The sequence below is a fragment of the Ictalurus furcatus genome, chromosome 11 (genome assembly GCF_023375685.1).
Source record: "Ictalurus furcatus strain D&B chromosome 11, Billie_1.0, whole genome shotgun sequence".
In the NCBI taxonomy this organism is placed as follows: domain Eukaryota; kingdom Metazoa; phylum Chordata; class Actinopteri; order Siluriformes; family Ictaluridae; genus Ictalurus; species Ictalurus furcatus.
The window spans coordinates 26,999,621-27,023,341 of NC_071265.1; the positions used below are offsets into that span (position 1 = coordinate 26,999,621).

The 23,721-nt window shown below is 38.3% G+C and overlaps 2 protein-coding genes across 10 annotated transcripts; one reads left to right on the forward strand and one right to left on the reverse strand.

The window, feature by feature from the left end:
• Positions 1–2,397: 2,397 nt before the first annotated feature.
• Positions 2,398–6,001, forward strand: LOC128614892 (claudin-18). 2 transcript variants are annotated; one of them, XM_053636587.1, is made up of 5 exons: positions 2,398–2,618; positions 4,079–4,243; positions 4,339–4,468; positions 4,572–4,679; positions 4,815–5,999. In XM_053636587.1, the coding sequence occupies exons 1-5, from the start codon at positions 2,399–2,401 to the stop codon at positions 4,951–4,953; spliced, it is 762 nt and encodes a 253-aa protein (XP_053492562.1). In that variant the 5' UTR covers position 2,398; the 3' UTR covers positions 4,954–5,999. The 2 variants fall into 2 exon arrangements, with proteins under 2 accessions (XP_053492562.1, XP_053492563.1); XM_053636588.1 differs by lacking the exon at positions 2,398–2,618 and adding an exon at positions 3,307–3,580 and having other exon boundaries at positions 4,815–6,001.
• dzip1l (DAZ interacting zinc finger protein 1-like) lies at positions 2,539–23,721 on the reverse strand. Of its 8 annotated transcripts, none has more exons than XM_053636579.1 (18): positions 23,627–23,721; positions 23,452–23,510; positions 18,678–19,215; positions 17,537–17,621; positions 16,604–16,788; positions 15,184–15,345; positions 13,841–13,960; positions 13,458–13,520; positions 13,167–13,313; positions 12,995–13,025; positions 12,649–12,714; positions 12,396–12,517; positions 11,472–11,649; positions 10,848–11,040; positions 8,478–8,689; positions 8,148–8,284; positions 7,518–7,660; positions 2,539–2,657 (listed from the first exon to the last, which is right to left on the reverse strand). In XM_053636579.1, exons 3-18 carry the CDS (start codon positions 19,164–19,166, stop codon positions 2,627–2,629), a joined length of 2,364 nt encoding a protein of 787 aa, XP_053492554.1. In that variant the 5' UTR covers positions 19,167–19,215; positions 23,452–23,510; positions 23,627–23,721; the 3' UTR covers positions 2,539–2,626. The 8 variants fall into 8 exon arrangements, with proteins under 8 accessions (XP_053492554.1, XP_053492556.1, XP_053492560.1 ...); XM_053636581.1 differs by having other exon boundaries at positions 23,427–23,510; positions 23,627–23,694; XM_053636585.1 differs by lacking the exon at positions 23,627–23,721 and having other exon boundaries at positions 16,604–16,728; positions 23,452–23,620.

Sequence of the window (23,721 nt, forward strand, 5' to 3'; positions counted from 1 at the left end):
AAACAGCTTATCTGTGATGTTGCATTAGTAGCTGTAATTTGGAAGCCTGTTCCATCTACCAGTTTGACCAGATGTTCACTTACTTTTGATCATATAGTGTATTTTAGACCAATGTTTAGACTTTTTAGTTTAGATCAAAGGCAACAATAGTACTAATGTTGATAGAGAGAACTGGATAAAATTATATATATATATATATATATATATATATATATATATATAATGGATAATAATTGGTTTGCATTTATTTAATTCTAAGAATTCTAAAAAATATATATATATATATTTTGAGGAAAAAAATATGATTTAAATGCTATGATTGTCAGCATAAACTAGTTTCTCCTATTGTTTGAGAGGAGTATTTAGATTATTTTATGTAATGTTTATTTTATTCAACCATTTAGGGTCCTTTTTTTTTAAAGGGTGCCAATAATTCTAGGTAGGTAATTCACTGTGTAGAGTTTGATAAATAAACCCCCTCAGCCTATCAAATAATTAAAAAAAATAATAAAAGGTTTATGGCTCATGGTTATGGCTTGGGCCAGCCATTCTGTCATTTATCCATCATCACTGATGGTTTATCTCTTTCTGATGTTTTCACTCACCATGTTTGAAAGTGTGGAGGGTAGCAGTGACTCTTCACAGCTCCAGGGTCCTGGGTTCGAACCCGAGCTCAGGTGACGGTCTGCGTGGAGTTTTGCGTGTTCTTCCTGCGTTCACGTACATTTCCTCTGAGTTCTCTGGTTTCTTCCCAGTTTTAAAAACATGCAGATGGGCAGATTGGCTATGCCAAGTTGCACCTTGGTGTTACTAAGTGTATACATAGTGCCCTGTGATGGACTGGTGTCCCATCCAGGGTGAATTTTCCCACTTTGGGCTAGTGTTACTCCAATTAACTCTGGATCCTCAACCCTGAGCAGGATAAAGCAGTTACTAAAGCTGAATAAATGAATGCAGAGTGGCACAGCTCACAACTTCTGGGTAACCGAAAAAACTGTGCTTTCCTGGTCATGACCCACCAAATGTGGGTCTATAGAAACATGAGTGGGTAGGGTAGGAAACATTATTTGTTTTTTTGAAGGCCCTCAATCTGTTAAACATGCTTACCAGCAATGCATGTTGCTGTGAAGCTAATCTGCCATGTGCTGTAGGCCTTTATCGTCGATTATAACCTAAGAAAATCACACACATCTCTCCAAGCTCCACGCATTTCTAGCATTAGCACTCTAAAAGTCAGAATCCATCTAACCAGTACATAATCCAGTACTACTTGAGTATTAGAAATAGCATCTTAGTAACATCTAACTCATTGCTCTCCAAACTTTAATGAGAAGATTAATCACAAAGTTGAACTTTTGTTCCATGAGACATAATTGTTTTAGTTTTTTTAAGAATGTTACTGGGAAATACCGTACCATTAATCACTTGTGCTGTGTTCTTGTGAGTGAGTAATGTAGTATCGGCCAGTGTTTGGTTTCAGTTCACAGTAATTACGCGTGTTTACATTTGTTGCCTGTGAGGAAGCATTGCTTTTTGCCATCTATGAAGCTGATATGACTCTACGCCCAACCTTACTAGCAAATGTGCTTTTTGTCATTGTGTTAGGTAACAAAATGAAAGAACAGCGTTATTGTTTACTTGTATAATACATTCCATTAATATTAATTAACCAAACATGTCTCAGCGTTTTAAGCTCTGGTTTCTGAGCAGATGGTTTTAGGGCTACAGAACGATGCTAACAATGTGCTCTGATTAGAGAAAAAAAACTATTTGCTCTTTGGGATGTGTAAATATGAAAGAAAAGAAAAAACTGATATTTTTTATAGGGTTGTGATATAAAAACATGAACAGAATCAAACTTTACAAGTTATGAAAGGGTCTGAAAAACGTTTCTGAACAAAATGTATTATTTAAATGACTGTGTTTCTACGTAACATTTTAAAACAGTCATGGCGATTTTGTAAAATACTCTCAGAATACAACTAGGTTATTTCTTGTTGGTCTGCTTTCATTCGTTCCTGCATGTATTCTATAAATCCTTTCATCATGCCGTGTTGATTAGTTTGTTTTCATGAAGGAACAAAAATGCAGACAAGAAGTATCATAAACGTAGAAACTTCCACCCCATTTAAGTTACTTCGCACTTTTGCTTATCTGAGTTTCGATACGATTTCATTTTGTTCCGTGTGTAGCCTTTCTCTAACCGTTACCCCATAAGTCCCACCCTGTGCCTGATGGAGGTGGAAAAACACACAACCTGACAGAGAGGTGTAGTCATAACTAAGGTCAGCTCCATCAGAGCTAGGACATTTGACATAGACTGAGGTTGAGTCTAGCAGCTGCTGTGCTAGTTTTTAGTTTTATTTGTACAACTTTTTGAGGCGTGTGAGCAGACACCATGGCGGTGACGTTATGCCAGGTGATGGGCTTTGTGCTGGGCCTTTTGGGGCTGGGGGGTCTCATTGCTGCTACAGGAATGGACATGTGGAGTACGGAGGATCTGTATGACAACCCCGTCACGTCCGTCTACAGCTACGCCGGCCTGTGGAGGTCGTGTGTAAGACAGAGCTCAGGATTCACAGAGTGCAGACCCTATTTCACCATCTTGGGACTTCCAGGTAATGTTTCATGACTCCTCAAATCCAGAACATTTCAAACTGTGTTGCACCTTAGAGGCAGTCTGAATTTAGAAAATGATATTCTGAAAATGTATATTGTATGATATGATGCATATATATATATATATATAAAAGTATAAAAAACAAAACTAAAGAAAATTTATGCCACGTCACTGAGTACCCTTATAATGTCCTTGATGTGAAATTTCAAAAAAAAAGCTTTAAACTTTTTGACATTCAAAAAAGAATGTCATCTAAAGAAAGTAATGTTAACAGTTAAACCCAATGATGTCATAATAAATACCAACCAAAATATCAAATAATCATAATTTCAAATCTACCAAAATAATCCGATTTTATATATAATTACACAAAAAATTCATTCTAAAAAAAACTGCTACATATTTCTAAACAAGTGCATTTGCCCTAATTTCAGAAGCGTTCTGCGTTTACAAATGAAGAAAACTGATCTTGGCACGATGCCACGTGTGGTCAACTGACACCATTAAGTGATGAAAAATGAACCATTAAGTGTTACGAAACAAAGACACACCCTTAATGGCTCAGATGCGGAAATAGCTACCCAAAATCGTCGCCCCATACCTGAATCTGGGAAAGGCACACATGAAAATTTTACGCAAACATGATATGACCATTAGATACACACTGATAAGAAGCTGCTACTCCTGTTTCAGTCAAGAGCTCAGCGGTGGGCAGAGACGAGCATCAGTGATACGGACGAATGGCGACATTAATGTTACAGCTAGTGGGGTTCATGTTGTCAATATTAGGGACATTTCTGATCAGCTCCGCAACAGCCATGGACATGTGGACTGTTGAAGACCGTGCTTTTACTTTAGTAACCAGTATTTATGCATACTATGGGCTGTGGAACTCGTGTGTTGGGACGGAGTATGGTACCACACAATGTCGACCATATTTTACTATTTTAGGGTTGCCTGGTGAGTTAAAAAAAAAAAAAAAAAAAAAACACCAGTGAATAAATATAAAAGAATATTATGATTTGAAAAAATGTATAGAAAGACAAAAGCAAATTAAAGGCGCAATTTTCTGTTGAAGAGTACGGACTTGTTTTCTTTCTGGGTGTGACCACTGATAAGATACTTTTGTTTTACTTCATGTACTTAAGTAAATATCAAAGGCTTTCTACTTTAGAAATTGCTTTAATTTTTGCCGCTCATACTGAACGCTACAAAATGGACACAATGTCAGAAAGGTCAAATATGTCCTTGTGGAAAATGATATTAATTGTATTAGCTTTTAACAGCTTACTCCTTACATCAAAGTCGTTTAGCTCCTAGCATGTATAGAATTCATGTTTCAGGAAGCAGAAGAGTTTCCGATGGCTTCTGCTATATGATGGCGAGATATACTATAATTCCATATGATATTGTAATATTAACTCTGTTTTCCGTCTTTGTGCCCTGATTGATCCTCAGGCCTATTCCAAGGTGTGAGAGCGCTCATGATTGTGGGCATCGTTCTCGGAGCTATCGGAGTCCTCATTGCCATTTTTGCCCTTAAGTGCCTCAGAATGGGCAACATGGAGGACCGCGTGAAAGCGACCATGACTCTGACTTCAGGGGTCATGTTTGTTATCGCTGGTGAGAAATGTTTATTTCCCGTCATCAATATTTCATTCTTCCAGCTATTATGAATTCATAAATTGTTAATGCATGCTACATTTTCTTCTCTCCAGGGATCTGTGGCATTGCTGGGGTTTCCATCTTTGCCAATTTGATCGTGACCAACTTTGCGCTCACTAGCTATACCTCAGCTGGATTGGGTATGGTTGGCTCTGGCCTTGTTGGGTCACCTCTTACTCCAAGGTAGGAGAATGACACACATTTGGTAATACTGTGCAATTACCATCCCATTCAAACACTAGTATTAATATGATTCTAATGTCATTATTGCTCATGTGTCTGTCAGATACACGTTCGGCTCGGCCCTGTTCGTTGGTTGGGTCGGTGGAGGTGTTCTGTTTGTTGGTGGAGTCATGCTGTGTTTGGCCTGTCGTGGACTGATGCCTGAGAAACAGTGAGTTTTTACTCCAGTAATTATAATCTCCTCACATTACTGTTTACTGCAGCACATCTTAATCATTACACAGTAGTGAGGAAATGCTTAATTATATTCATGGTTAAAACAACTGTGCAATAATCCTGTCTTTAGCTATGAAGGAACGGCGTACAAACCTGCAACCCAGAGTGCAGTCTACAGGTCAGAAGGCTATCCCAAGACTTATAACAGCTCCTACAAGGCTCAAAGTATGGAAGGCAGACCATCCAACCAAAGATTTGACTATGTTTGAAACTTGATAATGAGCATGCGGGATAGATGACCATGGGATATTAATGCTAGCAGTGTAAAGTGGAATAGAAACAACGCAGTGACACAGCAATATGCATGTAATAATAATACAGTAGACGTTGTCCATAATAACTCTTTAACAGAGGAGTATTTATAAAAACTCTGGGAGAGAGAAACATTTTGGGGTTTTAGGCTGAAGTCTAGTCAGTATCCAGGTCTAAAGAGTGTAATGTTGTTATTGTAGGTATTTTCTACTGTCCATTATTCTGGTTGTGTTTCTGGGTACTAGTTATTTTTCAAGCTTGTTTGTGTAGGTTTAATTTTAGTTTACGTTATGCCAGGTATTTTTTTTTTTTAAACTTAAATGTGAGGTTATTTTATTGTGACAGGTTTTAATCATGTAACACACAGCAACAAATATTCTGGTCTATACTCTTAGAACTCTACAAGAGTGCATTGCATCTTGATATTGGTTTTAGGACCTTTATATTTAGTATGTTTTCTGTTGTGCGTATGATCTGAGAGACTGATAGTTTTGTACTCACTTTACAAAAGTGCATTATTTAAACTGTCCAAAAAATTAGGCTTCATAACATGTACGGTTTATTTCTGTTTTGATGTTCTAGGTTATACAATATCGTATTGTTCTGAGATTATTGGCCCACATGCAATCGTATATCTAATGCTTTTCACCACTTCAGTTTTGGGCCCATTGTGTCCTCTGGTTTTGGTTCATATCATGGTTGAGATACTCCTGTGCTTCGGCATCCAGAACAGGATTTTATTATTTCCATCATTCTGTGGGGACATGTGGGCCAGCTCTTTTCTTATTTACCGTTTGATATCTATAATCTTATTTTCTATGTTTAAATAAGGTAACAATATATTTTCTTTTGGTAAAATAAAGCTATACAATTCCATATACCGACATTCTTTTCACACTTGTTTCACACTTTATAATCAGCACCAATGCACTGTTACATAAATGAAGTACAGAAAAAAAAATAATGTTTGGCACCCATTTATTACTATATTGAAATTCGTATAATTGAGAAACATTTTAAGACGTATTTCAATTCAATCATTTATAAATACATAAATACATTTCATGGTTCAGTTACAGAATTCTTCCTACACCACACACACAAACATGCACGTTTATAACCTGCGAATAACAATCTAAATGAAAGCAAGACTGAAATTATATTATTTTGGAACCAAAACAATGCCAAAAGTACATGCAGTCATAGATCAAGGTATGAGTTCTGTTATTTTGGATTATGTACTGAATACATTGAAATCCCTTTATGATGAAAGCGGCTTTTACCTAAGAAACAGTTTTCTTTTTCTTTTCTTTTTTTTTGGTTTTTAAATATAACTGTAGTGCACTGTTACTGGGTTATATTAAAAATATGTATTTTTTTTATGTCCATTGAACTTAAAACTGATGTGCATAATAAATATATATATATATATATATATATATATATATATATATATATACACACACACACACACACACACACACACATACATCACTTTTATTTTCAATGGACATACGGAACACTAAAAGTGACAGTGGAGAACAATGTTTCAATGCACCAAATATATATTTTTTAATTACTATATTTGCTCTTAGCTACCAGTTTTGTATTTTTGTATAACATAATCATACAACGGTTAGTTCCAGTCCACTAATTTGATTGGACAAACGGTGTTCCAGGAACGCTGATATTTAGTATAGCCGCTCTGGCACATTTCACTGTTTATATAACTCCACTTGTCTGTGTTCGTTACAGAAAATTCCAATTCTTTGTTAGTTTGAATCTGTTGCTACTCTTAGTACAGGCTGTCAGTCAGTCTGCTTACTGCACTGCGACACACAATGCTCTATGCAGCTGTGACATCTTTGGGAAATATTTTCATTAACAGAGCAAAATTAAACAAAACATATTGTGTCTGAAATGTCAGTTCCAGACATTAGTAACACATTTCTTGTTTATACCGGCTGTCCCAAAAGTCTCCATACACAGAGGAAATGAACCCTTTTTAGCAAAATGTCTTCCAAATTCTTATATTATATATTTTTTATATATTTTATTTTATATATATATTTTTTTTTATATTTTACTATATATTTTTTCAGATAGCCTTTAAGAAAATATATATATACATATATACATATATATATATATATATATATATATATATATATATATATATATATATATATATATATATATTCATTCTTAAAGGCTATCTGAAAAATATATATATATCTGAAAAGTGTGTGTGTGTGTGTGTATATATATATATATATATATATATATATATATATATATACACACAGTGATTAAATCATAGAATAATTGTTTGCAACAATAACCCAAGAGGCATAAAATGGCCCTTATAATATAATTTAAGTTTTATCACATTTCCATATTAAAGATAAACAGTATAACATAGCATTTTAGTGCTCACTAAAGAAGGTAAGTGATGGTTTTAAGATCTATAAGATTAATTATATAAAAATGAAAATTGAGATGGAGTATTGAAGCCCCTCACCACGCTCCTGCTCTGCTAGCAGCTGAGCTCCATACGCTAGTGCCTGACGTGACAACCGCATCCGAGCTCCTGCGCCCGGCTGTGGGTGGAGCAGTGAGCTCCTCGATGGAGGACAAGTCCACATCACTCTCTTCCTCAGACACCTGCAGAGAGAAATGCACACTCTATTATGTGTGATTCAGTCACAATGACCCTCTTAATTCACAACAAATAGAGGAAAAAAAAAAATCCTAAATCACCAGATGAGCTTTTCAGTGTGCTTGGTTAGGATTAAGCTGTCACAAAGACTTCCTTAAATGAAATGACCTGTACCAGTTGTGAACCAGTAAAAATGACTCATTTTTAAATTTTAGAAAAAAAAAATGAACAAGTATTTTTATGAAATACTTGAAACTATATTACAGACAAGTTATAAAGAAGAGAAATGACAAGGTGAATCTTTGATGTCCCGTTCCCAACACACACACACACACACACAAGCATGGGCAAGAAATGGAGTGTGTGTGGCCATTTTCATGAATGACAACAGACAAGTTGTGAGGTTTATAACTGCATTACAACAACACAGCTAAATGTTATGAGAACACGAGAGTTCATTTTCTTTAATGGTGTTGGTCTGTGTTTCTGTACCGCCTGTTGTTTGATGATGGCGGGTCGAGGTGAAGGCTGAGAGGCTGGAGGCAAGACTCGTATTCCTCCTACAGGATTTGTGATGCTGCTGCTCATCTGCTTTTCTAAACTCCTTGTCAGCGTTTGAACAACTGAACCTGAGACCAAAGAGCACAGAGACGGCAGGTCAACTAGACACACCCACATGTGGCAAACTGTAGGCAAATCAGTGACCTCTCACCTTTCCAACTTGAACACCAGTTTCCAAACAAACCTTAGGACGCTATGAATAAGAGTGTCTGATAGAACCGACACAACCTGTTCTAACAACAATATCTCTCGTTCTCTCACCATGTGTACTAAAAGCCTGTTGTGGCTTTTGTGTGTAAGAGTCATCTGAATCATCGCTGTCTGACCAGTTGAGCTCATGTTCTACTATCTGCTGTTCCTTTGTTGGTGTGAGGTGAACAGAGGTGGACGGTTTGTCCCGAGAGCTGGTGATGTAGGCGCTGTCCTTGCCTGACTCGTCGTCATCCTCCTGTTCTGAGCTGAAGGGTGGAGTACTGAGAGAAGGAAAACGTACATTAAACACACATCAGCACTTGCTGATAAGAGGAGGAAATATTGACCTAAGCCTTGCATGTGTGAAGAATGCAGAATAAAAGAGTGCAAAATATAAACCGCTCATTTGCATTTCCCTCGGTGATTCGATGTTGTGTGGATTATGTTAGATGCGTCTAACAGCTGCACAACTCGTAAAAAAAACATTGCAGTCTAAAAATACTGGGTTATTTTTTTTCTATCCAAATGCTGGGTTGATCCTTTTGGGTCATTTAATTGGGTTGTTTTCTCAGTCTTGGGTAGTTTTGTGTAACCCAACCGTTGAGTTAATAGCTGGGTCATTTTCACTGACAGTTAAATCAGTGCACCCCTCCCCCACCCTGGCGCCTCAGCCCAGCTCCTAGGGTCAAATTAACTCAGTGCAGACTGTTCGAATTCGCCTCAGGTGGAGGTAGCGGTTTTCACACGGACACAGTGTTAGATTTATTTTGGAGAAACAAGGTTTGTATCAATATATTTATCCATGAAACCATTAGCGTACACTAGAAAAAGAAAAAAATGTGCGATAACAGTCTAGTTATCTTACATGACAGTAAATGCACCGCAATCTTCGTTAGCATTAGCTTACTTGTTTGTAATGCTCACTGGATCGTAAGTTGGTTACTCAGTATTTTTTGGATGTTTTAAACGTCTCCTTTGATCAAAATCTGACGTTTTCTTCTTAAAGATATGACTTATTTGAGTCATTTACTTCAAAGTCTATATATAAACGCCCCTTTAGCAGCTCTAGCAATATATTTCTGAACACCTTCTCGTGTATAAATAAAGGAGATAGCATGTTGACATATTTGTTTATAATGTGCTATATTTGACATTTTCAAAGGGTAAAAATAACCCTGAGAATATTAACCCATTCATGAAATAAAATGAACCCGGTGTTTTTTGTAAAAATGAAACCGTACTTTGGGTTGAAAAACAACCCGTTTGCTGGGTTAAAATTAACAACCCAACTTGATGGGTTAGTTTAGCCCAAAAAGATTTCTGTCCTTTATTTACCCAGCCGTTGGGCTAAAAATAACCCAATTTGGGATGTTTGTACCCCAGTGTTTTTTTAGAGTGTGAGAAATGCAAAGCGAATTTTGGAATGAGGGTCAACTTGAAAAAACAAAAGCTGAAAACATTGGAACAACCTGCAACAAAATGGTGGAAAAGGTAAGTAAAAAAAAAATAGTCACAATACTGTGACATGCAAAGAAATATAAATGCAAAATAGAGAAAACAGTCTAAATGAATCACTGAATATTGTATTAAAAATTACAGTGTAGGAAACTCTCTTATAATGTACTTATTTATTGTATTTGTATTGTATAGTGGCAATAGTTAAGTTCGATGTGAATGTATCATAGAAGAACTGTCCGTCTATGAGTGAAAGCCCAGATAAACTTGCTATGAATTATGTGGAATATAAATGCATTCGAATATTTCCCTTTTTGTTCATTCATTCATCTTCAGTAACTACTTTATAGTTTTATCCTGGTCAAGGTCGCGGTCTTTCTTTTATTCTGATACATATTTTAAAAACTCGTCTAGCTTTTAACCTACACACTTGATGTCAACTATTCATCTTCTACAAGTTTGCTTTATAGTCCTCTAATGCATTCCACACCTCCTTCCTCTCCACCTTCTCAACCCTTTACTTTTCATCTGATTTTTTTTTCTTAAGATTGATTAATTTTACCTTCATGTGAATCACACAGATCATGCATATGACCCAGACAGTCGTTGAGCACAACACTGTTGGGATCTCTGTAATGAAACACCCAGAGGACATTAGGACTGGCCTTGAATGGCCTGCAGCAGTTGATAGTTTGCTGTCACTATGCTGTTCGGTCTGATGTATGCACTGAGCCTTCGTTACCCTGCTGAGCCATGCTATATTTTTATAGTAACACAGAAGTTTTCAACCCAACAGAATAGGACAAAATTTCTAAGAAATGAGGATAAGGACATGTACTCTGCGTTACCCCCACTGACAGACGTACAAAAGATACAGACTTACAAAAGAGTTACCTGAAACTAGTTTTTCATGTCATAGATGTATCTTATTTGTGTGTGTGCAGATGACACACTGTGTGTGTGTGTGTGTGTGTAGGGAAGCACCTGCTCTTCTTTTGCTGTGCCGGTAGAATCGGTGTGAGTGAAGGAGCTTTGGAGCGTGGTGCAGCTGTAGGAGGCTGATGAATCTCATGATTCTGTAGGGAGTTTCTGGGACTGTACTGTCTGCGTCTAGGGCTCTGTTCCATGACTGGACTACGACGCATCTTTCTAGCTGAAGAAAAACCCCAGAGCAGAACTAACCAGACATAAAGCACAACCATTCACGGTAACTTAAGGCCTGTTCACACCAAGAACGATAACTATTTTAGTGTCCGCACCAACACACAATATCATTCTGCTTATTATAAGCGTGCGCTGCAGTTATGTCGTCTTCTGCTTTAAATGCGTGAGCTCTTTAAAGCAGGATGTGTTCTGATTGGCTGTCAATGTGTTTTTACGGCCTTACCGTGGTGCTTTATGGTTATTAGATTTTTAACTATAACACAACCACAGTTAATAGTAAAAGTAAACATATGACAGACATAACATGCATACATTTTTGTGATGACTGAATGGTCTGTGCGTGGTGTATGTGCTTAACTGACTTAGAAAGTATTTTATGTGTGTGCATATAATATAAGTGGACCGTGTGCTTCTATTGTGTGGTGTGTGTGTGTGTGTTCTTACCCAGCATCTGTGTGTTAGGTGTAGATTTTCCCTGGCTCGTCTGCAGCTCCCTCACTCTTTGCTTTAGCTTGTCCTCTAGGTTGTTTCTCAAATCCTGCAATTGTGACTGACTCCTAAATGTCTGTCCTCGCTCATAGATTAGACTCTTCAGGGACTGAGTAGAGATTCCCTTAGTGCCCTGTACAACACGACAATGAATATAACTAACAACATGGCTTCAGTACACCATTTAGCACAATGCACAGCAAGATAGTGACGATGCCTGAGCTGTAAACACATTCGGTAAGTGGCGACGCAATGTACATATGTTATATACACTATGTTCACTAGCAGACTCCGCACCGGTGTTATTACTCAACACCCTACGGCCTCCCAATGCTCACCTGGGCTAGTCAAACACCTGACCCAGTAAGACTCAGCACCACTGCACACCTGCTCTTTACATAGCTGCATCAGACACATGGAACTTCGTTTCGCTGCCAATATCGCTGCTATACTTGTGCTGCTACATTACACAATAGCTTACAGTTTACAGCCCATGTCCTGTCTTGCACTCGTCTCACACTGTTGTGTATTTCACTTTATGTAGCCTTGCGTACTGTTCCGTGCTGCACAGCGGTCCTGAAGAAATGCCATTTCGTTCCGATGTATACAAGCAATACAGAGGAATGACAATACAATCCCATGTGACTCGACTTGAATTGATATATGTACTGTGCAAAATATTACACCGTGTATTGAAGCTCTGACGCACTACCGCTTCACTTACAGGATGTAGTTTCGCCCTGAAATGCCATTTAGTCATTCCATCAGGTATTTAACAAAAGGTTTTTGCTACTCACTCCAGCGGTTCGTTATTAACCTATGATACTTGTTAACAGTTTTAAATTGTTTTCAATTATTTATTACATATCGCGTGTCTACCTTTCTTAGTCCCATCTTCTCCAGCCTCTTCTGCAGTCTTTTCTTCACGATGGATCTGAAATTCTTCCTCTGCGCTGGGATTCTTCTCACTGGTTCCACTCGGGCTGACACTAACTCTTCAACTGATGTGACACGAATGCAAACAAACGTTTGAGTACCATCCAGTGGTTGTTTTGTTTTGTTTGTTTTGTTTTTTTTACTGTAAAGTGTTTATGTGGTTAATGAATGCGGCTAATATTTAGCAAAATCATACTCTCTTCCTTTTCATCATCTCCTTCTTCGTCTAGAGAGTTCTGAACAGCCATTATCGGAAGTGGCTCTACAAAAATAAAAACAAAAAAAACAAAGAAGAAAGGTGAATAGTGCTTATGCAACAGGTGTCACAGTTGTAGCGTTAAGGATTACTACGATGTAGCATTTAAGCAAAAACTGATATTTTCACAAAAATGATTATTTTATTATTTTTTTTAAACATGATGGTTAGCTTTTATCATGCTATTCCTGTCACATAACAAATAAAACAATCATAGATTTTTAAAAAAAATTAAGAACATAACTTCTTGTAAATCAGTATAGCCAGAATGTCAGTGGTCAGTTACCTGACAGTGATCTGTACATCAGCTTCTTTATCTGAAACGAAGAACAAAACAGTTCTTGTGGAATTCAACTTTAGGACCAAACGTCACATATGAAATGATGGAAAAGATAGCATAACATTGTCAGACAGTAATTTCAATGCTATTGTTGCTTACTTAAAATAAGTGTCCTCACCTTCTTTTTCTGGGAGTGAATGAGTGTGTCTCTCTGCCTGAGCTGAGAGGAGAGAGAGAGAACCTGCTGCTTCAGCGAGTGCACACTAGAACTAGTGCTTTCCTCCACTGACAAGGCCTTCTGCAGCCTAATATTTTCACTTTCCAGCTATTAAACACAGAGTGCAATGATGACACATTGTCCTAATGCAATAGATCCTCAATAGACCCCTTCTGAAAGACAGTGTTGTGATATAACACTGGCCTAATTTTCTTGGAATTGCTGGTAATTTCACAAATCATGTACTCTCACCTCCTCTTTCTCCTGCTGGTGTCGGTTCTGCAGCTCTTTTATTTTCATCTTCCATTTATTCTTCTAAAAGACACAGAACATACTAGACCTGATCACTTTTTCTCATCATGCTGAAAAAAACATCATGCTGGAAATTCAAGGTTGCGGTGGCCAAATGGTAAGAAGAGAATCCCAGTAACTTTCTCCAGCACCTCCTGGAAGATTCTCAAGCATTCCTAGGCCAGCTGGGAGATACGATAATTGTTGCCGCTGCCTTACACAGCGTGCGATCAATCTCACATTCGCATTCATCTCATTACTCATAAACAAGACCCCAAGATACGCAAACTTCTACATTTCTTCAAATGGAAGAAGACGGCACAACAAACAGGGAGAAAACAAACCTTCTGAACCATCTGCTCCTTCAGCTCTCTCTCTCTGATCCTCTTTTGCTCTTTCTCAAATTCATCCTCACCCCTTAGATTAGACATGTTTCTCTCTCTGCTCTCCAGCTCATGCAGTTTCTACACACACAGCACAACACATGCAATAGAGAATGACTAAATATATACTTGGAAGTATTTATGAAGTAATACATATGTGAAAATGACCAAAAGAAAACTGATTTCTTGCCTGATCTTCGATGATCATACTGTACGTACGTATTGTACAGAAGTCCATGTCGAGGTAATTTCAAGTCACTTTTTACTCTTTTATTTGTAATTATTACTAGGCTTCTGAAACTTCTGAAAGCCAGTGTAACATGTCATATGTTGTCAGGCCTTACTAGACCCCTCACATGATAATGAGTCTTTATTGGGCACATATTCATTATAGCACAGTGAAATTCTTTTCTACACATGCCAGGAAGGTGGGGTCAGAGCACAGGGTCAGCCATAATACAGAGCCGCTGGAGCAGAGAGGGTTAAGGGCCTTGCTCAAGGGCAGCTTAGCAGTGGCAGCTTGGCAGCACCGGGGTTTGAACCCACGACCGTACGATCAGTAACTTAAAGCCAGGCAGTGCTGGGACATGAATCCCTGACCTTCTGATCTTTTTTAAGACTCGAAATGTACCGCGAGTGTGCAATTTTGTGAATACAGTTATAAGAAATAGTTTGTGAATCCTTTGGAATTACCAACATTATTTATTTATAAAATGTGTGATGGCCTGGAAAAAAACATCAGAAAGCCAATGTTTTGACCAAAATTTAGTTTTTACCATTTCAGTTTGTAATCAATATTTGCGTCCACCAGTTATCCTGACTGGACAACAGCCGTATACAGACATACTACGTAGTATATGGCTTGGGATGCGGCTCAAGTATTCCTCAGTAGAAACTCCCGGTGTTCCAAAACCTTTCAGTGGCACTGCACATGATATAAATGCGTTTACATTCTTTTGAGGGGTAAAGTTTGAAAGCCTTACATTTTTACTGACTGTTTTCCATGATTACATGGTTATACATAATATTAACTGAAACTGTAAGACAATATTGTGTATTGTTGAGCATTATATTGTATATGTACCCAGTTTGTTGTGATGTTGCAAACTCACCAGCTGGTGTACTGACTAGACTTTGGGCAAAATATTCAGAGATACAATCTGAATACTGCATTTTGTGTTGTGTTCAAGTTCTATGAGTAAAGCACTGACCAGTAACAATAGTTCCGTCTTATTCTAGATCTGAGTATGTGTCGCCATCTACTGGCTGAAACGTGTAAATGCTCCCGCATGGTACACACTCACAGCCTCTATGGAGATGCTCTTGGTTTTAATTAGTTCAAACTCCTGGTGAAGAAGCTGTCTCAGGCCGTCAATTTCATCTTGAAATGTCCGCTTCTCCTCTTCTTTGCATCGCTCAATTATCTCCCGGTCTGACGCCTCTCTTCTCCGCTGCTCCTCCAGCTCCTGATTGGTAGAATATATATAGAGAGAGAGAATATATATATATATATACATATATATTATTATTATGTTACACTTAACGTTGACTTTGTTTAGTTTGTTACTGTTTACTGCTTTTAATAGTTTTAAATTAATTTTTCATGTATAAATGTTTCATTTCATTATTTTTGAAGGCATCTTTGCTTTAGAGCATTTCTTTGCATGGACTTTTGCACAGTACTGTGTGACACACACACATACACACACCAATATATACACACATCGATTGATACACTCCGATCAGCCATAACCACTGACCGGTGAAGTGAATAACATTGATTATCTCGTTACACTGGCACCTGTCAAGGGGTGGGATATATTAGGCAGCAAGTAAACAAGTCAGTTCTCGAAGTCGATGTGTTCAAAGCAGGAAAAATGGGCAAGCGAATTTGACCAAAGGGACAAATTGTGATGACTAGACAACTGGGTCAGAGCATCTCCAAAATGGCAGGTCTTGTGGGGTGTTTCCAATATGTAGTGGTTAGTAACTGCAAAAAAAAAGTGGTCTAAGGAAGGACAACTGGTAAATTGGCCCAAGATTCATTGATGCGCAAGGGGAGCGAAGGCTAGGCCGTCTGGTCCGATTCCAGAGAAGAGCTACTGTGGTACAAATTGCTGAAAAAGTTAACGCTGGCTATGATAGAAAGGTGTCAGGACACACAATGCATTGCAGCTTGCTGCGGATGGGGCTGCATAGGTGCAGACCGGTTAGAGTGCCCATGCTGACCCCTGTCCACCACCTGCCTAAACGTTGTTGCAGACCAAGTACACCCCTTCATGGCAACGATATTCCCTAATGGCAGTGTCCTCTTAAAGCAGGATAATGCATCGTGCCACACTGCAAAAACTGTTCAAGGTGTTGACTCGGCCTCCAGATTCCCCAGATCTCAATCCGATCGAGCATCTGTGGGATGTACTGGACAAACAAGTCAGATCCATAGAGGCCCCACCTCGCAACTTACAGGACTTAAAGGATCTGCTGCTAACGTCTTGGTGCCGGATACCACAGCACACCTTCAGAGGTCTTGTGTAGTTCATGCCTCGACGGGTCAGAGCTGTTTTAGCAGCACAAGGAGGACCTACACTATATTAGGCCAGTGGTTTTAAGGTTATGGCTGATCGGTGTATGAATATATTTTTCACTATAATATATGCCTAGTATGAATGTGTCTTAACTGCATGTTAAAAGGTTTCTTGTTTTCTGGGGCTGGCCCAAACCCACCTGCTGTCTCCGATACGCATCTGCCTCTCTCTCTGCTTCGAGTTGACTCTGAGTCAGTCTCAGTTTCTCCTTCAGCTCCTCCAACCCATCCTTCATCTGCTCCACCTGCATCTTCTTCTGTCTCTCTGACCCACAAACACAGTGGCCACCATGTTGCAGAGAACTGATATATTTCTTTTCATCAACTGGGTATATATATATATATATATAAGTACCACACTGTTGTTTTGGCTCTGTCCAAAGCCAAACCACATATGCAAGTAGTAGGCTGTTTTATTTAAAGATGCAAAAATTATTTATTTTTATTTTTTTTCACAATTTGCCTCTTCTCAAAAAATGCAATTGATCAGCCAAGTCATGTTTGGTGTCTGAAGTTTCCTTCTGTAGTTTTGCACTGGAGTTAATGCAGTTAAAATTTAAGGAGTAATTGCAGCTATAGCTATCCATGTCTGAATTATTACATGCAGGTGCAAAAGTCTGATCCCAAACACACTGGCTCCATAATTACTCCATAATCTGCCCAATATAGATGCACATACACTCAAGTTCATGTTGAAACTTTGCACTTTGACCTCTTAATACAGCATGTTTCACAGAGAGACAATAAACACAACCTGAGCCACTGTCCTCTTACACAGACTACACAGGAAATAATAACCAAACAAGTTCATTCCCTTTCCCAATAACCAGCGACTTACATACTGAAATATACACAATGTCTACTGAATGTAAGAAGATATTTTGTAGGAATTAAGGATTATTTGAAAAAGAAAAAAAAAATCAATCTTATATTCAGTGACGGCATTATTATCAGCTGAAGCAGAACTGCATAATGAAATGTTTTTAAAACTGCATATGTTCATGCCAGCTCTCAGGTTTTCTTTGACTGACCCCTTTACGCAGTTCAGTGGACACACAAAAGGGTATTTATACCTGCTTCAGTGATCTCCGGATGCCTGCGCTCAACATGAGATTGTAAGTAAGAATAATTGACGAAAGACTTTTCACAGAAGTGGCACTGAAACGAGAGAAAGATCAACAGAAAGCATTACTTCAAATAGACACAACTTGCTTGTAGCAGGACCGACATTACTGTGTTTGTGGTTTATATGTTGTATCTATTCATAAGGTGATTTAACATGGACAATTAATGTTGCCCTGAAAAGGCAACTTAACCCTTTAAATCTGGAAAAAAAAAAAAAAAAAAAATTAAAGAATAAAAGAACCAATTTATAAAAAGCAAGCCAGAACAAAAACGTTGTCTGATTTTATTTATTGACAGCAATTAATAAAAGTAGACAACTTTTTTGCTCGATTCAATAAAATTCACACCTATAAATATTTGAACCATTTTTTTTGTTTATTTTAACAGGCAAAAAATAAGACCACGTAGAGACATACAGAGCAGTGAACGTCAAACAGAAAAGCTACTCTTTTAGAGAAAAAAGGTCCAATTGTTTTATATAACCATATAATAACCTGCTTTTAATTGATGGCTTGGCTTTATATAAGTGGCCGTTATCTAAGACAACAGAGTTTTATTTTATTCACATTTATATGAATGCATGTCTGGTATTATTTAAAGTTGACTTGCATACTATCCGTACTAAATAGTGTCCGAGATGAGAATTAGTATGTCCCAATTCATAATATGTTGAAATTAGCATTCCACAGGTATCCAGATGGTCTACTATTTCCGGTAGCTTTTCGAAGTGTGGATCCATGGACACTTTTTCAGCGAATACTGCCCACAACTCCTTGCGCGAAGGAGGAGGAGTTATATAACTCCTCCTTATATAATTATATAAGGAATAATTAATGAAGAAAAGCTTAAATGCAGTGAAGAGTTTGTTTATGGTGACGGTGTGTGTAACTAGGCAACAGCGTTCCGTTACATGACGTGTTAACATGTCCCGTTACATGCATACTCTTTTACTACACACTCAAACGTATGTACTGTTCTTCACAACAACAACAACAACAACAACAAAAAAAAATATGGTTAGGACATGGGTCCTAACCATATTTTGTGAAATTACATCCTAATAGTTTTTTCTCACTTCAAGAAACTCACCTTGTGGTAATTATTGGCACTGGACTGCAGGAGGAGCTGTTGAGTGGCGACGAGCTTCTTCCTGCGCCGGCTCTCCAGCTTGACTTCCTGCAGCTCTTTCTCGAGTCGTGCTCGCTCCTCTTCCTCGCGGAGTGCCTGAGACAGCGCCCCCTGCAGCCGCTCCTCCAGCACTGCCACCTGTGAGCTCAGATAGTCCTGGCAGTGTAGCAGGTACTCTGTGCTGAGCTGTGACATGCGCAGAACTTTCAGCAGCGTTGTGTCGGTTGGACAACGGCACTGTGGACACCGCTCGCCCTCCACCGCACAGAAAGTCACAGCACTGATGAGCTCCTGCAGCACATTTATATCTGTTTCTCTCTCCACACGGTCCACGTCCAGCGCTGCCATACGCCGCCAATCAATCGGCTCAATGCGGAGACGGAAGTGGAACGGCTGAGTGGGGATAGACGCACTCCAGGAAGGAGAGGTTGGGGAGATCTGTCCTGGCATGATACGAGGTTTAGGGATAAAAGGAAGAGACGATGGCAATTGACCACTTCTAAAGAAGAGTTAGAGAGAGACAAAAAAAATAAAGGGAAGAGAGATCAGACAGAGAGCAGATCCAGCTCACAGTAAATGCATCACTGTGTCTATGTGGATTACTCATATAGCAGTCAGTGGCGCGTTCTACTTTAGAAAAGCATAAATACATATATTATACATGCAAAAAAAGTAAACCTATAGCTGTGTGCTTTTTGTTAAAGTTACTGGAGGGATTGAGATGCTCTAGGAAAAAAAACCTCCTGTTAGTCTCACATTCACTCACCACAAACAAGAGCATTTCTACTTCATCATTGAACATCAAACTGGTCATATATTATATAAACTTTTATTGATGTTATTAACTCATATTAACATTAACTGGATATGAAATATACTACTCTACAATTATATTTTTCTATGTGATATATATGTATAATTTTGTCAACTCATCATTCAAATCTTTCAACGGTGTACTGGCCCTTTAATTCAGCTCGAGCAGCGCGGCAAAAAAAACGAGACTCGACACCGAAACTCCCGCTTCACTGCTGCTCCATCCCGGTGTAAAATTTTATCAGTGCAGAGATTACAGAGCTTACACACTGCAGTTCTGTCCTCATTCCACATAAGAAACATCATGTTTACTCACAGCACGAAATCAATGTGTTCCCGCCCTCTTTTGATTGACAGGATATAATCGACCCTGATCATCGGGTGTTTTTAAACATTGGCCGATGGCCGATAGCGTGAAAAATAGCCTTTATCCGCCGATACATCGGTGCATCTAGTATTTTTATTTCTTCTTCGCTCCTCTTTTTGTTATTTCTATTATTTTATCAAGTTGTTTTAATCGTCTGTAAATGTGTATGTCTGCAATTTAATGTTACCAATACTTTTACAATGTAAAGCCTTTTAGCGTGCCAATAAAGCTACAGTACTGTACAAAAGTTTTAGGCACATCCAAAGGAATGCTGTAGAGCAAAGATGTCTTCAAAATAATGAAATGAAATGTTTCTACATTTAAAAATATATATATATTGTAAAGAGCAGTAAACAGTAGTAAATGAACAAAGTCTATATTTGGTGTGACAGAAAAATAAAAATAAAAATAGTAGTCTCCGGTACAATTGGTGTATTTTTTATAAGGAAATGAGTTATAAGTTTTATTGAGCATCTTGCAGAACCAGTCACGGTTCTTCTGGAGACTTTGATTGTCGCACTCGCTTCTTATTTTTGCAGCAAAACCCAGCAGCCTTCATTGTGTTTCTTGTCTGAAAAGTGTCTCTTACGTAATATGCTGCTTTCTTTACTGACATACAAACATCTTCCTGTAACATTTAATTCTGTGCTAGAAAACTAATGTTTGGGAATCTAAAATGTTTTTGTACTGACTTGAAAATGTAGAAGTCATAAAATAAAAAAATCTATAACAAAGTTTGTACTAAAAAAATAGGGTAGCTAAAACTTTTGCACAGTTCTGCAGTTGAACCTGAATCAGTGCTGGAGTGTATGTACACAAGATTATAAACTGACTATCTTTATACAACATCCTGATTTGATCAACAACTGACCATACCTTAAACAAGCAAGCACAAATACACATTCAGTACAAACTAAACAGTTACAAACAGCATTTCCCCCTAAATATAACGCCTTTCCAAAGACCTCCGTTTACTTTGAGAATGAGAGCAACAGCATAAACTTCCATAAATGCTGAAACTGATTCATTTGAATTTTTAATTTGATACAAGTTCAACCCTTATTTACCCCAAACACCTTTGTAAAATCTTGCTTTTCAATAGCGCTCAGTGAAGCTGAACAGTGCGTTTCTGTTTCCCTGGAGTGTACAGTACATAAACACTTGACAGTTCCTAAGCACTACCGCACCGCTCCAAACCGGCGACAACCAAACGTCACTCCTCAGTTCAGCAATTTCAACATTGCTTTATAAATTCTACTTCTACAGTACATCTACACATGACGGTTTAGGTCCCAACAGTGTTTCAGCAGCGTTCCCTAGACCACTCGGGTTTACCATCTTAAAACCTGTGTGTGTACCTGAAGCCTAGCAAGCAGCATGTGAACTTAGTTATCTTTTAGATTAAATAAATAAATAAATAAATTATATATATATATATATATATATATATATATATATATATATATATATATATATATATCAAATCCACCACAAACAAATCCACACGCGGACCTATCCCACCCCCTCCTCCACATCACTGGAGAAACATCACGCTGTAAGTCCCAGCCATGATAGTTAGTATAGTAGACATAGATAGACATATGTACATTTCCACAAACAATGCTGCCACCAAAGTGGTCCAAGTATGGCAAAAAGTACAACAAAATCTGGGAAAAGTTTATGGTGCAGGGGAGGAGGGGGAGGACCTTTTATAAGGTAAACATAGTTCAATTTTTTAAAAGGATATATTTGTCTGTAATTCATTAATCGATTATTACGATTATTATTACAGGTTATAACAACTGCAGGCTCCCGGTCCATTTTAGGATCTAGTTTAAGATTCTGTTGTTTGTCTTTAAAACTCTTAATGATCAAGCTCCTGCTTATCTCAAAGATCTTCTCACACCACATTCAGCTAGCAGATTTTTAAGATCTTCAGATAGGTTTCTTTTGTATGTCCCTTGATCCCGTTTAAAAACTAAGGGGGATAGAGCTTTTTCAGTCTCTGCTCCTTGTTTAGGGAACCAATTGCCACTGGACATCTGCCTTGCACCTTCTATTATCGTTTTTAAAAAGAGGCTGAAAGCGTATATCTTCTCCCAGGCGTTTTAATCTCATTTTTTTTATTTTTACGAGTGTCTATTGTCGGTCTTTATTTAGATTTATTCTCATTTCTATTTTACTTTTCTTTAATCTGTTCACCACTTTGGTCAGCTTTGCTGTGTCAAATGTGCTTTATAAATAAAATTTACTTTACTTACTATGATAAAAAAAATACTCATATATACACTTATAGTAAGTACATATGATTCTAACGTAATCTCCTTTTCCATCTCTCTCATCATATTCTGCTCGCAGGTGATCAGTTGACTTCTGATCATGTTTTTTGTTAAATACATTTTATTTTTGCTTTTCAGACTCGGACTGGTTTCAGATTAATATGCTGCTGAGGCCGTAACAGGCTGTAATTATATCGGGCTTGTTTTTGAAGCTGCGGATGCTTATTTGTCTTGCGAGAGTTGGCAACACTGCCATATGCACAAAGCTACGGTAAGAATGAGGGCCAGAGTGGTCCAAAAATCCCTCTACGACTCTCTCCAACCTTGTTAGAGAACCAGCTGTTGGGGTGCAAATCATTTTGAGTAAATAGAGTAAAGTTTTAATGAGAGGGAAAATAGGGTTCGTTTGAGCTCAAATCACTCATCGTATATGTTTATATTATATATTCATTTTCATGAAGAGGGCGCACAGTGGCTTAGAGGTTATCATGTTCTCCTCACTCCTCCAGGCTCGGGGGTTCGATTCCTGTCGTCGCCCTGTGTGTGCAGAGTTTGCATGTTCTCCCCGTGCTGCGGGGGTTTCCTCCGGGTACTCCGGTTTCCTCCTCCAGTCCAAAGACATGCATGGTAGGCTGATTGGCGTGTCTAAAGTGTCCGTAGTGTATGAATAGGTATGTGAATGTGTATGTGATTGTGCCCTGCGATGGATTGGCACCCTGTCCAGGGTGTACCTCGGCTCCAGGTTCCCCACCAGCCAGTAACATAAGCGGTACACAAGATAGATAGATGGATGGATGGATGGATTTTCATGAAGGGTGGCAATAATTCTGTAGCTGCATGTAACCTAGACAGTGTTTTAACGCCTACAGTATTTAATCTATAGAATAAACACATACAGTGCTCATTATCCGTTCGTAGATGTTATTATATATATATATATATATATATATATATATATATATATATATATATATATATATATATATATATATACATACTGTCATCTTATAACCTACAGCCTAACAGTAAAACAGCAGCATTACCAGTGCTAAGCTACAGGCTAACAGCTGTTCCATTTTTCAGCAGTCTTGCAAGCAGGACATTTATTATATTATCGAAAGAAATAGCTTTTTAAATGCACGTGTGTTATTAAAGATTACGGACAGTTTAAGAAAAACAGGGGAACTAACTGTTAACGTTAATAACTTGACCATCAGGCAACCGAGTAAAGTTTCGAGCTGGCTAACTCACTGCACAGCTGCTGTTGGAGTCTCACCTCAGCTCCGGCTCTCTGCTGGAGTTTTACCGGAGCAGCGCAGACTCTCAGCCAAGCAGCTGGGGAAAGAAACATTCAAGATTAAAGTTTAAAACAGCGCTGTGCTGTGTATCGGGAACATCCGGCCAGGGAGTTTTAGTTCACTTCGGGTGGAGCAGTACAGAGAAGCACAAACCGTTTCCTTGGAGACCACGGGCGCGCGAGCTGTGCTCCATATGGCGGTGTTGTATTACGCGTAGTGTACACTAGCTAGTAGGGACTGCGAATGGA

Coding starts and splice junctions, on each gene's coding strand:
- LOC128614892 (XM_053636587.1), top strand. CDS start 2,399: ATGGCGGTGACGTTATGCCAGGTGATGGGCTTTGTGCTGGGCCTTTTG. Junction 2,619..4,078: donor CACCATCTTGGGACTTCCAG/GTAATGTTTCAT, acceptor ATTGATCCTCAG/GCCTATTCCAAGGTGTGAGA. Junction 4,469..4,571: donor GGGTCACCTCTTACTCCAAG/GTAGGAGAATGA, acceptor TGTGTCTGTCAG/ATACACGTTCGGCTCGGCCC.
- dzip1l (XM_053636579.1), bottom strand. CDS start 19,166: ATGCCAGGACAGATCTCCCCAACCTCTCCTTCCTGGAGTGCGTCTATC. Junction 12,715..12,994: donor GATGTACAGATCACTGTCAG/GTAACTGACCAC, acceptor TTATTTTTGTAG/AGCCACTTCCGATAATGGCT. Junction 8,285..8,477: donor ACAGGCTTTTAGTACACATG/GTGAGAGAACGA, acceptor CTTTGGTCTCAG/GTTCAGTTGTTCAAACGCTG.